The sequence below is a fragment of the Suricata suricatta genome, chromosome 8 (assembly GCF_006229205.1).
Source record: "Suricata suricatta isolate VVHF042 chromosome 8, meerkat_22Aug2017_6uvM2_HiC, whole genome shotgun sequence".
In the NCBI taxonomy this organism is placed as follows: domain Eukaryota; kingdom Metazoa; phylum Chordata; class Mammalia; order Carnivora; family Herpestidae; genus Suricata; species Suricata suricatta.
Window position 1 is genome coordinate 36,851,293 of NC_043707.1, and position 17,104 is coordinate 36,868,396.

Genomic DNA, 17,104 nt, shown 5'->3' on the forward strand with positions numbered 1-17,104 from the left:
TCTCTCTAAGTGCAATTAATATCACCAGGAAAGATGTCCTGGGCCATAGTTGTGCCATTAACATCCCTCACCCTAATTAGATATGGCCGGCGGTAGCTGGAGAAATGAAGGTTTTGATTATAACTATAAAACTCCCTCTAATATTTTATGTACTCCAGGGAGCAAGGATTTATTTTCCGGTTTAAGGGGAACGACACCCTCACGACTCTGGGTAACTAAGCAGTCATCCACCCAGAATACCGTTCCCCCTCACGCCTCCTGTGGGCTCCCACTGCCGGCCTCTGGGCCTGTGCAGGGTCAGCCGGGAAGGGCTCTGGCGGGGCGGGCACTCCCTGGGGGCTCGGAGATGTGGCTGAGTCCCAGTGGGGCAGAGCTGTGTCTGTGCGTGAGCGTGCGGCCCACTGGACCCACATGGGGCGTCTCCCTGCCCGGGGCTTTCATCCTAAGGTGCCAGGCTCTCAGGTCGTGGCTCTGAGGGGCCGGTGCTAGGATCACAGGAGATGCCTGCGAGAGCCGATGTTCAGCTCCGCGAGGGGCACGCGCACCATGTGTGCCTTGCTGACGCGTCTGTCATTGTGAAGGCAGTGTCTAGGCCTGAGAAGTTGGCGGAAGGGGCTGTGTGAGCTTCCATTGTTCAGTGCTGGCAGCTAGCACCCGTACGTGCCTGCCGCCCGTGAACTGGTCCTTATCGCAGCCTGCCAGCGCTGCCAGCTGCCTTCCGGAAAATTATTACATGAACCTCCTGGTTCTCTGACTGATAATGACTCACTCCACGTCCGGGATCCGTCCTACCATGGGGCCAAGCCTGGGTGAGAAGACCCTCGCCTTGATGGGAAGACGTCATCCATGCTGAGAGAGTTGGGAAGGCTCACAGGTGCGTCACTGCAGGGGCCAGCAGGACTCGTGTCCCTGAAGCTGGTGGCTGCCTCGGGTCAGCCTGGGCACTCTCAAGGTTCTGCGCTCGCAGAGCATTGGGGTCCAAATGATGGAGAGAGGCATTGTAGCCCAAGACAGCAGGCCCTGGGGGCTGCAGGAGGGGTTAGGAGTGGGCGGACATGGCCCTGCGGACCACAGGGCACTCTCCTCCCTGAGCAACCGTCTGAGTCAGAGTCTCCCGCCAGCGGCTGTGTCCCCAGCCCGACATGACCTTTACCTGGCACACCTGGCCGTCTGCTCTAAGCCGACCTGGACAGTCGGACCGCCATGTGTGTCCTGGGACCTGCTCCTGCCCGCCGCACTCGCTCGCGGCGTTTCCTGGGCTTTGTTGCTTCTGCAGCTTGATGCCAGCTGCTGGCTGTGTCCCTGGCCTTGTCCACTGACCGTGTCCCTGGCTGTGTCCCCCTGGCTGTGTCCTTGGCCATGTCCCTGGCTGTGTCCCCTGGCCGTGTACCCCTGGCTGTGTCCCCCTGGCCGTGTCCCTGGCCGTGTACCCCTGGCCATGTCTCTGGGTGTGTGTCCCTGGCCATGTCCCTCTCCTGACCATGTGTCCCTGGCCTTGTCCCTAGCTGTGTCCCTGGCTGTGTCCCCCTGGCCCTCCGGCTTCCCCAGCATAGTCATGGAGGAGACAGACCTTTGCTGCAGGAAAGCAAATACACCGGCTGGCTGGTGGCCTATAGTGACCAGGCTGTCTCCTCCATGTCACAGCTATGTCTTCATCATCTCTGTGTGTCCGATGCCTGGCCAGGAGCAAGCACCCAAAGCCCGTGAGCAGGTGGCGAGGCCGACTGGGGCTGGCGCGGCGGCTGGACGGGTCGTGGAGTGCCCTGAGCAGCAGCAGGGGTGATGCCCAGTTCTTGGCGTGCACTCAGTGGCCTATGGGCCAGCCAGGCACTACTCCAGCAGCTGTGCAGACAGGAGCTCCCAGAGCCCTGCCACCTGGCCCTCTTGTCATCTGCCCGTACTCTTCAGGAGGCAGAGGCCTGCGTTCTAGCAAGCTCCAGGCGGGGGACTCTGCTGCCACCGCTCACCTCTGCCTGGGCCTTGAGGCCTCCTGCCCTTCACGTCCCTGATGGCTCTGGCCTGTGTTGGCACAGGCAGTGTTGCGGTCACCACTTCACAGATGGGGACACCCGCCTGAGGGTTGTCAGGCACCCTGGTCATGGCTGGCTCAGGACTCCCACTGGTGCGTGGCCAGTGCACCTTGCTGGCGCATTGCCCAGGGGCGAGTGCCTGGGCCAGCCCAATAGGGGCCAGGAAGTTGATTTGGGGGAAGGGCTCAATGAAGCCTATTTAGAATTTAGCATCAAGCTGACCTGGGGGGGCACAGCCCCCCACCCCCAGAGCAGGGCCCCCGGCAGGCGCTTCAGGGCTAGAGGATTCTGGACTGAGGGACATGGAGCTGGCCGCCATCCTTCGAGGGCTGCCCCGGGGCAGGGCTGCATATGGGCATGGTGCCCACTGCTGGAGCTGCACTGGCTTGTCTGACCCCGAGCCCCAGTGGGTGGGCATCCAGAGTCCTGTCCTGGGGCCCTCCTCCTCCTGGTGGTCCACACCGGACCCCGGGGGAGGCCCGCGGAGGTCATCTTCAGATGAGGCTCCCAAGGGAGAGAAGGGATCCCGTACCCCAGACCAGACAATGGCTGTGTTCCGACACCACACCTGTCAGACGAGCGCTGCTTCCACGCGCCCTCCAGCTCCCCACGTGTGTCTTCACGGGGGCCCCTGCCACTCCCTGCGGCTTCCCATGCCACTCCTGCCCCTGGAATGGGTTTTCTGTCTCAGGTGAGGCTGAGTCCTCTGCTTCCCCTTCACAGAGACACATCACCTTCCCATTCCACATTCACTTGGGGGCATGTGACTGTCACCACAGCCGGGTGCAGCACGGAGTGCTTAGTGCTCCTGTGTGCTGGGCTGTGCTCACGGCTGTAACCAGACCCTCCCTTTGAGCCCTCAAGGCAGACCCTGGTGCCAGGGTCATCACTGTGACTCAGATGAGGGGACAAGTGCAGTGACAGCCAGGACACAGGCCGGTGGGCACCTTGGGGTCTGCTTACACCAGCTGTGCCTCATGGATGGCACAATCCCATGGGGCTGGGCCCTGCACCTAGTTGTAAAGTATTTGCTGAGTGACCGAATGTGGACTTGAGGGAAGCAGCTGGTCCCTGCCTGGCCCCTCTCCCTGTGTAGGGGCGCCCACCTGGCCCGTCTCCCCATATGGGGACTGGTCTTTGTGGTTTTGCCAGGTTTGCAAAGACCTAACAAGAGGTTGGTGATTTATCACCTCACAGGGATCTGTCTAGAGTTCTAGGGATATTAGTCCGAGAAGATGGTCTTCTAATCTAGGAAATAAATGTCTACTGGTGTTATTTCTGGCTGTTAATTGGATCGCCCCCAAAAGGAGAAGAAAATTCCCCAGTTGGAGAGGGAACACGTCAGCCTGTTCCTGTCTGGACCACGGTGACACGCTGTCAAAGTCCCCAGAGCCTCAGTGTGTTGACGGTCTGACCTTTCGGTTATTTCTCTTGTCAGTGTTGCCTTACATACCCTCGTGTTTCCTGGCCTGGGCGAGCCTGGAGGCTGCTGGCCAGTCTCCCAGAGGAATCCTTAGCCCTGTGCTGTGGGTGCTCTGCGCAGCTGACCTTCAGTTCGCAGTCTCTGGCCTCACGGCCTTCACTTGAATTGATTGATCATTTCCGTTATTTTCACATAGCTCTTTGCCCCAGCTGGCACCACGAGGCCCACGTAGCCCCGTGTGGGGTCAGGACACCGGCAGAAGCCCCCGCGGCCACAGCCCACCAAGCTAAGGCACAGTGAAGGTCTCTAACACCACAGATAGAAATTGGTTATTTATCTTTAAAAACCGTGGGGCTCCTTCCAGCAGGAGTGTCTTTTGCGACAGACCTTCTTTTGCTCTGCCTGGTTCTAAGCATGATGTTTTTATATCATTTAAAAGTCTCGAGTCTCTGCAGTGACCTTCTCTGGCTTAGCTCTTTCTCAACTACCAGTTCTATTGTGTCCGCATTAAGTGATTTCGTTCCTTACCGTGTTATTAAATCTGCCACATCTTCACTAGCTGCTGCAGTATCTCCGTGCATTCACCACATGCCTTGCAGGTGTGTGCCGGGGGAGGCTGGCACAGACATGGGCCTGGCCTCGGCGCCCACGGTCCTCTGCGGAGGCTGGGTCTGGCTGCTGCCGCCTTGGCTGTGGAAAGGCCCCTGGGTCCATTGCCCTGGCTGACCCGCCCCTCTGGAGGCAGACTTGCCCTGTGCCTTCCTGCCTCAGGTGTGGAAGCTCGGGTGCCCTGGGCCCCCAGTAAGCCCCCCCCCCCCGGAAGAGTGGCCCCAGCGGAAAGGGGTCTGTGGCAAGCCTTTTCCTCTTGGGCATCGCTGAGGTCACCCATGGAGACATCGAGAGGTCCAGAGCCTGCAGAACTGTGGCCACGTTTCTGCTACACATACACATTTTCTGGATAGGGGTTTGCACGCTAGTGGGATTTTCCTGCGCTTCCTGATACCCCCACCCCCATCTCAGCAGCCACCACTGTCCCAGAGGAGGCAGCCTTGCTGCCCTTTGGACCCTGCGGACATCTGGACGCGTCCCCCAGGATGGGCTCCCTCCTGTGGAGCTGGATCTGGGGCAGCAGACACCACGCTGGGCTGCCGGCACCCCTCAGCACCCAGGAGCCTGTGTGCTGCCCAGGCCACCTCCAGAGCCAATGACTTTAAGCATTGTTTCCACTTTTTTCCAGCTAAAACACTGGATTTCTCCAGGTCTGCCTCTTGGGCCTTCCTGCCTCGGCTCAGCACGTACCTGTCACCTGCTGCTAGGCCGCCCTGGCTTTGTCTCCCGCCCCAGTGATAACGGCCCCCAAGATGCTCCCTCAGCCTCCCCCTGGGTGGGAGGGCTGCTGGGGGGCCACTGGAATCCCCTCAGTACATGTGCTCACATGGGGAAGGGCTCTGCAGGGTGAAAGCCTGCGTGCACACGGCTGCCCGCCTGGCTCCTGTTCTCTGAGGTGCAGGTGCGTCCCAGCTCCGGTAGCCAGCCATGCTTGCTAGGGGAGCCACCAGTGGCTGCTGTGGTCTGTGTGGCCTGTCGAAGCGGGTGTGTCCCTCTAGGTGGAATGGGATGGAACATAACAAGGGCAGTGTGTTTCAGTCCCTCCCGTCCCTCCCCAGGAAGCAGCAGCCACTATAGGGACCTTTCTGGATGTGTGACGGGCCCAGGATGGATCCAGAAAGGGGTCCTTTGACCAGGATTCCTGCTCTGACCTCATCTCTTCTCTGGGACCCCTGAGTCACCTGCCCAAACTGGGCTCTGGGAAGAGTCCTTGGGATGCCCCGGGCCTTGGTTGTGTCAGTACCACCTGTGGTCCTCGTTCCAGACAGACCCTGACGTGCCCAGGCCCGGGGTGCATGGCCTTCCTGTGGCTCTCAGCAGCTCCGGGCTCGTGGGACTGTGTCAGAGGGTGCGCACTCCTATGCTCCTCCCACTGGGTACTGCTTTGTGGGACTGGGTGAGGCCCTAGGATCGAACTGCGTATCCTCTCAAATTAAACGGAAATACGTGGTCTCTGTTTGAAGGCTATTCCATACTAGTGAGCCGGCCTCGAGTGCCGTTAGCATTGAAGTTTCATGACACTTCAGAGCCGTGAGTGAATGTGGCATGCCAGGCCTCCTTGCGAAGAGAGAGGGACCTTGTCGCCAGAGGAGACAGGCAGGTCAGAGGCTGGTCCACTGAGCCTGGTGCTTGGGCTGCTCTGCCAGGGAGCCAAGCCACATGTCCTGTGCTCTGCTCTCATCTGTTTCTGTTCAGGGCACGGATCCCTTAGAGAGCTCCACCTGTTGTGTCCGCCGCCTCACAGCCTCACGCTTGGAGGGGAGTCCTGTGCATGCGACCACACTCCAGTTCTCGGAGATCAGCACCACTGATGCATCTCAGACCAATCAGAAGGATGGGAAGGCATAGATGACTGCCCTCAGGAGTGAGAGAGGAGGCAACCGCTGTCAGGAGAGAACAGACCGTGACACGTGCAATTTTCCTGGTGGCCGTGAAATGTGTCTCATCGTGGTTTTGGTTGCATCTCCCTGATGGCTAGTGATGTGGAGCTGTTCCTCACACGCTTATTGGCTGATTGTGTTTTTCTTTAGACAAATGGCCATTCAGATCCTTTACCCATTTTCAAATTGGGTTTTTGTCTTTTGGTTGAGCAGTAAGAGCTCTGTAGGGTCTTCGTAGATGGTATGTGCTGGGCTCTCATCAGTCATTGGTGACGTGTCTTCTCTCTGGAGAATGTCCTTAGGTGCACACAAGGTTTGGCTGCTATCCATTTGGTCTATTTTTTCTTTTGTCATTGATGCTCTTGGTCATACTTAGGACTCTGTTGGTGCATTCAGGGTCACAAAGACGTACTCCTGTGTTTCCTCCTAATGGTTCTCTAGTTTTAGTTCTTACACTTAGGATTCAGTCATCATGAGTTGATTTTTGAAGATGGTGTGAGGTAGGGGTCTGCCATTGTTCTCTTGTGTGTGGACACCCAGGTGTCCCAGGACTGTTGGCACCCTTTTTGTGCTCCTGCCACAGCTCATGGACTTTATGGAGATGGGACATGTAGACACTTGGTTGGCTTGCTGACCTTCAGAAGGTGTTGCTCCATGTTGTGACCTGGTCACAGGTCTGTCGCTGGTCCCTGAGTAGCACCTTCGACAGCAGGTGACTCATACAGCCCCTTCCTCACCTGTCTGCGTGGAAACGCTGATGTTCACTAGCAGCTTGAGAATAAGGCTAAAGGGGGACAGGAGCCCACATATGCACGTGTGGAGGCAGGCGCGGAGCTTGCCGCGGGCTGCACTGGAGCCTTGGTGCCACAGGCACTGTGAGCGTCGTGAGCAGGACAGGGTGTAGCCTGCCTGCAGAGCCCATGGGGCTCGTGCCTCTGTGACGTGTTCTTAGGAGCGAGGGTCCTGGCCCCGATGACGGCCAGCAGCTTTTGCTCCTGCCTAAGCTCTAGCACACATCGGAAACTGGCACATCCTGCCCATGGCCACAGGCCCCTCTCATGGGCAGGAAGCACCCCGGCCTGCAGTGCTACGGTAGCTGCAGCCTCCATGCCTGGCTGGCACCCCTCCCTAGGGAGAAGCTGTCCTGGAAGCCCACCCAGAGCCCCACCAGCTGCGCTTGGTGCTGGATGCGCTGGGCTGGGCCCCGCTGCCCTGGGGACACAGTCCAGGTAATTAGCGGCCCTCTTGCTGTGGGGGTGGCGAGCAGCCCCCACCCCTGTTCCCACGTGTGTGGCCAGGAGAGCCGGTACACCAGCCCCGGGGCTGTGGGGCAGGTGTCCTGCAGACCATGCGCCCTCCTGCTCTGGGGCCTCTGTCTTGACTGGCTGTTCCCTCCTCAGCAGGGAGGGAGCAGTCCGGTTGGGGGCAGGAGACCAGCCCACAGCCACCCAGCCCACAGGGTGTCTAAGTGCATGTGCTTAACGACAGGCTGACGGGGCCTGTTTGTGTGTACACAGCAGTGGGTGCCTGTGCGCTGTGGCAATGGTGGGGTGCTGCCCGCTGGGCCTTCACGCCAGGAGTGTTCTGACCCCTGGTTTAGGGGATGCTTAAAGCCAGTGTCAGGCCCTGTTCCTGGGCTTGATTTGCACTGAAGTGGGGGCCTGGCTTCCACAGGTCTGTAGCTGGAACCCAGGCTCTGCTGGCCTTTGCTGAGGTGCCCTGACCTGTGGGCATGAGGCCCTGAGGAGGCCTGGTGCCCTGGCAGCGGGGGCGGGGGGGGGGGCTGTACCCCAGAGCCTAGGTCCCCAGCCAGCAAAGACCCCAGGGCAGCACTTCCTGCTGCTGGCAGCCGCCCACCCACATCTGCCGGCCTGCAAGCCTGTGCTGGTGGCCCGTGCACGGGTGCCCTCCCTGTGTTCTGGGGTCCGAGCCTGCAGTTGGTGAGGAGACAGAGCTCAGCCTCGCCTGGATGCAAGCCAGGACCCCAGAGCGTGACGGTGGGACACCTCGGCGTACTCCATAATTCAGCAGTCATGGTTCAGTGCCACCAGCACCCGAGAGGGCCTGCGGGTGCCACTGTGGCCTGGGGTGCTGTGGTGGCCTGAGGTGTGGTCTCTCTGGAACTCACCGCTCCTGGGATACAAGTCTGAGGGCCCGAGCTTCGTGCCTCAAGGCGGGTGAGAGCCCACGCTGGGTGCGTGCAGGCGCGTGGCAGAGAGCTGTGGTTTGCTACCAAAAGCAAGGGCCCCGCTGGGTGGCCTACCCTTTGCCGGACGCCGGCCTGGGCTCTGGGCCAGGAAACGGGTATTTTTAGCATTTCCTTACTGTTTGAGCAGGCAGCACACGTCCGCGGTATGGAGTGGAGAACGGGAAGGAAAGGCGGGATGGTAGAGGTCAGCCAGCTTCCTGCCCGGCCCACTCCTTCTCCTGGGGGCCACTGGCGTCTCCACTGCCCTGTGTACGGACAGGTGGGTGCTATGCTGCCGCTGTCTTCCCCACACGTCCTACGGCTTCCACGTGGAGGAAACAAAGGCCCAGGCACATTGTGTCCTTCACTTCTGGGTCAGTGGTAGGCCCCGATTCTGTGGGCTGGGGACAGGGCACTTTCAGTACCTGGTACCCAGTGGGGCTGCCTCCAGGTCCCCGCACATATTTGGCTCCGGGTGTGGCATGAAAATGCCAGCCAGAACACGCACCTGCTTGGCCCCAACTTGCTCGCCTGCAGAGCCAGAAGCAGCAGCCTCAGAGGGGACCGTGGATGCGAATGTGGCTGACCGTGCCCCTCGGTAGCTGTGAGGATGCACGGCTGGCATTCCTGGGGGTCCCCAGGGGTGCCCACCACTCTCAGGGTGTGAGTACAGCCTGCCAGCAGCTGAGCTCCCTGGGCGTTTGGCTCGTTGGCAGTGCACACTGCTGGTAATTATGCCTGTTAATCTGGAGAGCGAGCCCAAGAAAGGGGAATGGAAACTTGTGCATTAGCTTCAGAGGCTGGAGAGGCAGAAGACCCCTCTCTGGGAGAAAGGCGTGGGGAGGAAGCCGGAGCTGCGTGGAGGGGCTCCCCGGGGCGGCGACAGGCCCAGGACTTTGTTCTTGTCACCAGCCCGTGATTCGGCGCCTCGTGCTGCCTGTAGACAGCTCCTCTGGGACGCCTCCCTTCCAAGCCCTGTGCACGGGCGATTCGCAGAACGACCCTCAAGGTTTTGTCATTTAGCAAATCTCTTGGAAGGTACAATCCAATTAGTCCTATGTTCTGTTTTTTAAAACTAACGTCAAATAACAGATTTTTCTCAGTGAAGTATAAAATAGGTGTTTGCAGACTGCAATAGTAATGCATTTCCCATTGTCACTCCTTCCTGGGCCAGCTCAGAGCAGCGTGGCTTCACCTGTCGCTAAAAGGCAAAGGATGAACACTTGTGCCCCCAGCAGAGCCAGGGCTAGGCCTGAGGGTGGGAGAGGCAGGTGCCCTGGGTGTGCCCTCCTGAGGGGCTGGGGGGCCCTGGGGCACTGCTGGGAGGGGCACTTTGGCTGTGGCTTGTGCTGGGCCCTGGGATGGGCGTTTTCCTCTTGGGAGTCTCACCTCCTGTTCAGGCCTCAAGAACAGGAGATATCACCCCCACTTTACAGAAGAGGAAATCGAGGTTGAGCCTGTGTGTGGCCGAGCCCAGAGGCTCCCACGCAGCACAGTGCCGGCCTTCTCACCATCCTCCCATGTGAACCCCCTGGGAGAGGGGGCCTCGGAGCCAGGGGGACTCGCGGGTGGGTGGGAGTGGGGGCTGCTCCCCCAGTGCCCGGCCGTTCCCCGAGGTGCCCGTGGGACTGCTGCTCACGTTCATCGTCCAACAACCCTTTCCAAAGCCTGGCTGGTTTCCTCTAATACCGATCTGTTCATTTTCTGAAACCGGGCACTGGTAGGGAGTCCAGTGCCAGCTTGTTTTCTCCCTGCATGGCGTGCTTTTCTGCGTGTTCACCCTGCCTGCACTCGCTGGCCCAGCATTGTGGTCCTGGAGGAGGCCTGGCCTGCACACTGTCCCCAAGGCTGCACTGCACTTGGCCACTCATGCCAGGGGAGCACCAGGCATGGCTGGCACACTGGTCACCCACGTGCCCCCGTGCCCCTGCCTGTGGGCCTGGACCACTCCTGTGCACTGCATCCGAGCTAGGAATTGGGTTGAGAGGTGAGTGGAGGAGGCATGTGCACCTTCGGGAGTTCCCAGAACCATAGGGACAAAGGTCACACATGCACCAATCTTGGAAATAATGGTCAAATACAGCACATGGGGGCCACCCCTCCCTGTTTGGGAGGCCTAGAGGAGAGGGAGGCCTAGAGGAGAGGTGGGTCTGACGGGTGGCGGGGAACTGAGCTGTAGACCCATGTCGTGCGTCTCGTGAGCCAGCCACTACCCTATGCTGGGGGCTGGCAGGTGCCGATACTTCGAGGGCAGGCTAGGGCAGCCCGTGGAGCCTCAATGTGTGTGGGCCAGAGCGGGCAGGTGCAGCCGCCGGCGGGAGGGGGGTTCAAGTGGGAAGCAGTTATGAGTCAAGCTAACAAGTTAAAAGGGCCTCTTTTGCTTTGAATGCTGTAGCATAAGTCAGCATTTCTTCCTTTTTTCCTGGAAGGTGTCCAGAAGTACCCAGAAGAATGAAAGCCAAAAAAGGCAAACCTAATTTTGGGCCAAACAGAACTACAGCTAAAAGCCAAGCCCCTTCATGAGAGGGAGCCCGCCCTCAGCAGTGGAAATAGCAGGGGTGTGTGGAGAGGAGCCAAGCAGTTCAGCCGAAGGGCAAGGTTGGGTGGAGGGGGCAGCCGCAGGGAGGGGCAGGGCACCTGTTGTCTGTGCCCTGGGGACAGGCACAGCGTTGGCCTCCTCGGGGAGGGGCTGGTCAGTGCCCACAAGGCTGAGCATCTGTCTCTGGGACAGAGAGGGTAGGTTTGCTCTCAGGGCAGTGCTCAGGGTTCTGCCTTGCAGGGAGAAGTCGGGAAGGGGCGTGGACGCTGCACAGAGCCACCCCATCAGGATGATCTTCCCTGCTGTGTGGGCTGCATGCACAAGATTCAAAGTCACCTTCCTGATGAGGAAGAAAAACAACATCACACAATTTTGTGCAAAACCCAAAAGTTTTGTAGAAATCCAAACGATAGAAAAAAAAATCCTCACAAAAAAATTAACCTGACCTTGAGCAGACGAAAATCATTTGTGAACGCTCTGCCGCCGGGTGTCCCGGGTCCTCCAGCCATGGCTGGATTGGAGGTGGCAGGCCTGAGTCTCCGGGCCGGAAGACTGAAACCCACAAGGAGGCCAGGAAACAGGACAGGCGGATGCCTGGTTTCCGGTGACACAGTTTACACACCTAATGTAAGTTCCCTGGAAGAGCCACAATGAGAGCAGACGTGGCAGTGGCGCTGCTCGCCCCGTTGCAGCTGAAGGTGGAAGCAGTTAAGGCTGACATGACACAGCGGAAACACAGTAAACTGTGGGGAGGTGGCCCATGAGCCAGATGCACCGGAGCTGCCGATCAGTCTGTTGTAGAAGGTGAATAGGAACTGCCGAAAACCGAAAACCGAAGAGGGCAGGGGTCGTGTCAAGAGTTAGGAAAGCAGCCACTAGGAAAGAAATGCAAACGTCTCTAAGTACCCAGAGAGTTTCACACAAAAAACTACATGAGTTGAATAAGCCAGTGATGCGTCATTGATGTTCAAACAATGAAGATGGGGAGAGATCTGGGGGGGGGGCGGTCACCAAGGGCGCCAGCAGTAGGAGGAGTTGTTTCCCTTCCATAATCCCTCATCCATCAGGTGGGCCAAGAACAGGTGACAGAGGGATAACATCTCTTTCCTATAAAGCCCTTAAAACCCCAAACTAAAGAACAGTCTTGCTATAAAGTGCTCTGTTCACCTAAATTCACCACATATTGATAATATAGAAACTCTTCCTAAGTTCACATAGGTGTGGCTAACACACTTACCAGATCACGAGGTGAGAAATTTGAAGTTGGGGACAGAACTAAAAAAAAGAAAGGAAAAAGAAAACCAGACCCAAAACCCTGGTCTTCAACAGTTCTTGGGTCAAAGCAGAATGGGATGCAGATGTACCAGAATCTAGAAAACACATCTCTGGGCCCATGGGAAGCAGAGCAGAGTTCAGAAGAAAAATAGTGGATTAAATTTTATATTATTGAATGGGAAAGAATGAATATAGACAGATTAAAGGCCCAGCTCAAGAACTCCAAAAAGGAAAACAAAATAAACCCTAGTAGAGCAAAAAGTAGGAATTTGTAAAGATCAAAGCGGAAGTTAATAAGAAAGTGAAAAATGGTGGAAGTAATAAATAAATCCAAATGCTCATGCTTTGAAATAAAGCCAGTAAAGCGTATGAAATATTCGCAGTCCTGGTAAAAAATTAATAGACACGTCACCACTCAAATGAGGACGAAGAATCATCGTGGAGTTTTCGGCGTGCAGGGGGCCCTTCTGTCTTGCTGGGGTGGCCAGAATCCCACAGAAGTGCCCGCATCACGGCCACGGAACTGGGCACGGGTGAACCTCGCCTTGATGGTGAAGGAAATACAAGAAAGCAAAACACAAAACCTAAAAAGAAAAAAGCTGAGTTCTAGCTCAGTTTTTGAGGACCACATAGCCTGTCAGGACTCCCTCCAGAAGCCATTGAAACAAAGAAAGCAGGTCCGAGGCGGTCAAAGAGCGGCTCCTGCCCGCCCCCAGCAGAAAGAGACAAACCATATCAGACCAAGGCAGGTTTGGGGGAAATTCCGCTTGGCCTTCAGAACATGGGCCCATGTGCGCCCCACACACCGACCCGGAGCATGGACGGGGAAGCTCTTTGGAGGCAGGTGACGACGGTGCTGTGTGGGCGCCCTGTGTGTCAGGGCACGTGCCTCGCTTTCCCCTACCTGGACCGTGGACTCCCTTGTAGGACATGTGCCCCACAGTCACTGAAAAGGCATTTGCCAGAACCTCCCTGTTCAGTCTTCATCAAATAGTAACATATGCATGCTTTTTCAACATAATAAAGCACATCTCTGTCAGCTAGAAACTGACGAGCTGTAAACAGGAAGATCCTGGCACCAGTTCCAGCCAAGCCACAGCCAGTCCAGGTTTCCTGGTGTGGAGGTCGTGGTGTCAGGCTGGGAGTTGGGGGTGTGGGGGGCCCTCTCCATGTGCAGCTGACAGGAACCGGAGACCACAGTGAGGGTGGGGAAGAAGATTAAACAGATGCTAAGTCCTGTGTGTACAGAACAAGTCCGATGACACAAGAACACGCACCCACTTAGAATGGCAGTGGCACAACGGGTACACAGACAAAGTACTCAGCACGCCTGCTCGTAGGGAGCACATGCAGCCACCGCCGCCCCCATGAGCAGGATGGGTGGCCGTGTCCTCAGATGCTCTCTCTCTGGTCTGTGTGTTTAATATGGTCACAGCGTTTTCTAAAAAGGTTTTATTTCTTGTTTTGATGGTTGAAGGGAGGGAGAGAGAGGGCGCCCTGGAATTCTCGTGGTCAGAATGGTGAGATCAGAAGTAGACGCGGAAGTGGGTGAGTGACAACATGGAGTCGAATATCAGTGGGGCTGTCATGCCTCAGGGTATGCGGGATGGGCACATCTGGGCCCTCCTGGGGGTGGTAGACCGGCCACGGGAAGAACCATGCGGGGGGTCTGCCTGCACCCCGGAAACCAGCAAGAGCTGCCTGCCTCAGCACAGACCTCACGTGTCAGGCGGGATGTGGCCAAAGCCCATGTCCGTGGGGGATGGGTCAACAGGTGGCGGGAGTCCTTGTGACAGAGCTCCAGGCAGCCACAAACATAAACCGAGAGACTCACTTTGCACTGGTTTGGAAATGTCTCCAGAATACATTGAGCTCAAAAACCTAAGTACAGAACAGCGTCTTACTGTCTTGGTAATAAGAAATCAATCAAAAGGAAAGGGAAGAGCCTGTTCATACTTGCTGGCAGAGGCGTGAGTTGTCTCCGGGACCCCACAGCCGGAGGCGCCAGTCAGCTGTGGGTGGCGCCTGGGTGACCGAGTGCCTTGCAGAGGCATCTGGGGTGTACGCCTCTTGTGTCCCACACCTGAACCTCGGATCTGGGGGCTGCACGTGGCTCCCAGTAGCAGAACGAGGTGCAGCGAGCCTGGGACAGGTCTGGGGCCTGGACGGTGACATCTCCAGGAAGTGTCCTGTCTTATAGTTCCAAAGCCCGGCTTTGTGTGCCACTTGGGCAGGGGCCACCGTGAGTGTGCACACCTCCTCTCCTCAGGAGACCAGCACCCCCCACACACAGAAAGAGCCCAAGGGATCAGCCCAGACTGGACTCGGCCACTTCTGCATCTTTCCAGGACAGTCCTTCTGTTCCGGCGTGGTCAGTGTGCCCATTGGCCTATTTGGCCATGGCCATGGGGAGGACACAGGCATCTCCAGCTGCTGCATAAATGTGTGGGTGTCCTTAGAGGGGGGTGGTGAGCCTGGCCAGTCGGAGTGTGTGTGCTCCTCGGGGAGGGGCAGGAGAAGCCCAGGACGCGGTGGACGCCACTTCTCCGCAAGTGTGAGCAGACCTTGTTCTGGCACCTTCAGTGGTCGCTTAGCGCCTGATGTGTGCGGGGACCTCAGCCCAGCAGGCACTGCCGGGCAGGCGTGAAGCGGCTAAGTGTGCGGAGACCTGGACCCTCTCCTCTTCCTTGGGGACTTCGCCGAAGCCGCCCCAGCTCCTGCCTGTTCTCTGATCCGCGACCAGCAGGACTGGGGTCACCCGTGTGTGCAGTTATGTCACTTGGGACTTCGAAGAGTAGTACTAGGGCTTCCTGCACACTGGGTGCCTCGGAGCCCAGAATTCCTAAACAAGCTGCCCCAGGCGGATCTTTCCAGAAACATCCTGGAGAAGATGTTTTCAAGAAGAGAGCACAGAAGACTGTCCCTTCGGGCCAGGCAGGCACATGCGTGAGGAGTCTCTGCTCCCTGGCCTGGCCCCTGGCTCAGCACCCTTCCACAGACCCCATCGGTGCCCAGCTCAGGGCGACCACATCGTCCCCGTTCTGGTGTGGGCCCGGGGGCTCTTGGCCACCCCAGTTAAGGGGCAGAGGTTTCCGCCACACAGCCCAGAGGGTAGCAAGGCAGGTCGGCAGTCTCACCCAGCCTCGACGCTCCCGACCTGCACCATGGGGGGAGAGCCAGGTGGCCTCTCCCGGAAATTACCTGTCCTCTGGGCCTTAGAGATAGTCAGGTGAGGAGGTCCAAGGGCCTCCCTTTGGGGCATCAGGAAGGTAACCACAGGGAGAGGCCACATGGGGGCCGACTGTGTGCAGGCCATGCCCTGCCAAGGTGGGGAGACTCATATCTGCCCTCTGCCTCCACCCTGTCAGCCCCCGCTGCAGTGCTCCCCAGATTGTCATGGTCATTGTCCCGTTCAGGGGTGTCCACAGTGCCTCAGGAGCTTTAGACACCCGTGCGTTCACACCTTCCCTCTTTAGCCGACTTGGGTCATCTGTGAATGTGACCACCCGTCAGCCTCACAGGGGGGTGTCTGCCCAAGGATTGGCTCTTGTATGGAGCCCCAGCAAGCCCGTGTTCTAGTGGGGCGCCTGCCGCCCTGTGGCCGCACCTTCCGGGAGAGCCCCATGTAAGGTGAAGGCCGCCCTGCCCCCTCCCCGGCCCTCCCGGTTCCTCACAGACAGGCTGGACACAAGAAGTCGGGGGCACTCGGCACCCCAAAGCCTGAGGTGGCCAGCAAACCAGCTGAGCATGAACGTTCCCACAGTGGAGCCTTGAGAGCCCCGTCTGTACCAGAGCAGAGTGTGCTGGGTGCAGGGGGCGGGTCTGGGGGCCTTCCTCCTCAGCCCGCCACGCCTACCGCCCTCTCTCCTTGCATCACTGGTTACTGAGGGCCTGCTCTGGTCCAGCCACTGTGCCCACAGCTGGCACAGAGGCCACTGTCAGGTCGCCAGGCACAGAACCCTATCTGCTGGGGGTAAGCTGCAGGGTAAACCAGGTGGTTCCCCAAGGAACAGCTGGGCGACGGGAGTGTCCATGTCCGAGCTGTAGTCCGGGAAGCCATGTGTGTCTGTTGGTGCCCAGAGGTGGGTGCCGACAGGGAGGTGTGTCTGTGCTGCCAGCTGGCCGTGCAGTCCTGCCACCCTGGGCTCCCAGGACATAGGGTGGCCCTGGAGACAGAGGCTCCCAGTGTACCCTCCCCCTCAGAAGTTGGGTGCTGGGTCTCGAGTTCGAGGGGCCCATGGGGGAGGTAGGCTGCAGCGCCCCCGCTGACCCCTGTGCTCTTGCGCAGCTGGAGATGGAGGTGAAGATGCTGCAATGTCAGACCGGCGCCGCCGAGCAGAGCTTCCCACTGTCCAGGGAGGAGGTGAGCTCACTCAGGTAGGTCCACACCGTGGCCTCTGGGCCCCACTCCCCTCCCCTCCTAGCCCTTCGGCTTGCCTGCGCCCCCAGTGTGGAGAGACGGCTGGGCCTGCATGCAGAGGCTCATCCAGAGCCGGCAGAGGCGGCCCTGTTTCGGGTGAGAGCTGCCCACAGGCCACTTCCAGCCTGTCTGCCAGGCTGCCTTCGGCCTGCCTGTCGGGCCAGCTTGCGGTGCAGCCTGTTTCCCTCAGAGGTTTTCTCGATTCCCCTGGACCCCATCCTGACACGGCACACTTTCTGGCGCAGAGCGGCTCGCCAGGCCTCTTTTTGCCGCCTGGGCCAGGAGTGCAGTCTTTTAGGAGGAGGTTTTCAGGGAGGCCTACTCCTAGCTCCCTGTGGGTCCCCGAGTTGGCCCCGCCGTGTCAGTTTGTTACTGGGTAGTGGCCATCCCTGGGTGCAGAGTGGGTACAGCCAAGCTGGCATCGGCTCCCGTCTCACCTGCCATGGGCACAAGTGCTTCTGGTGGCTCGGCGAGACACACCTGGGCCCTGCCAGTGTCCCGGGGGTGAGCAAGGTTGGGGGTCAGAAGGGCTCAGCCAGGGCCTGGGATGTGGACGGGCTTCCTCACAAGGGTGGCCTCCGGGGAGCCCCAGGAAGAATGAGGCTGGCGTGGCGTGCTCGGTGCTGCTCCTGAGGGGCACGCCAAGGGGCCCCACCCTGCACACTGAGTGCCGAAATCGGAAGAGAGGCCATGTCTGGGCTCCTCCTTAACGCCACTGTTCTGCTGCAGCCCAAGCCACC

General features: G+C 58.7%; 1 protein-coding gene across 1 annotated transcript in view; it reads left to right on the forward strand.

Moving 5' to 3' along the window:
• Positions 1 to 17,104, forward strand: part of MAD1L1 (mitotic arrest deficient 1 like 1) — a 288,983-nt gene that overhangs the window by 169,659 nt on the left and 102,220 nt on the right. The window contains exon 12 of the mRNA XM_029945762.1: positions 16,233 to 16,321. Within this exon, the coding sequence (XP_029801622.1) occupies positions 16,233 to 16,321 (89 nt within the window). The remainder of the gene's footprint in view (positions 1 to 16,232; positions 16,322 to 17,104) is intronic.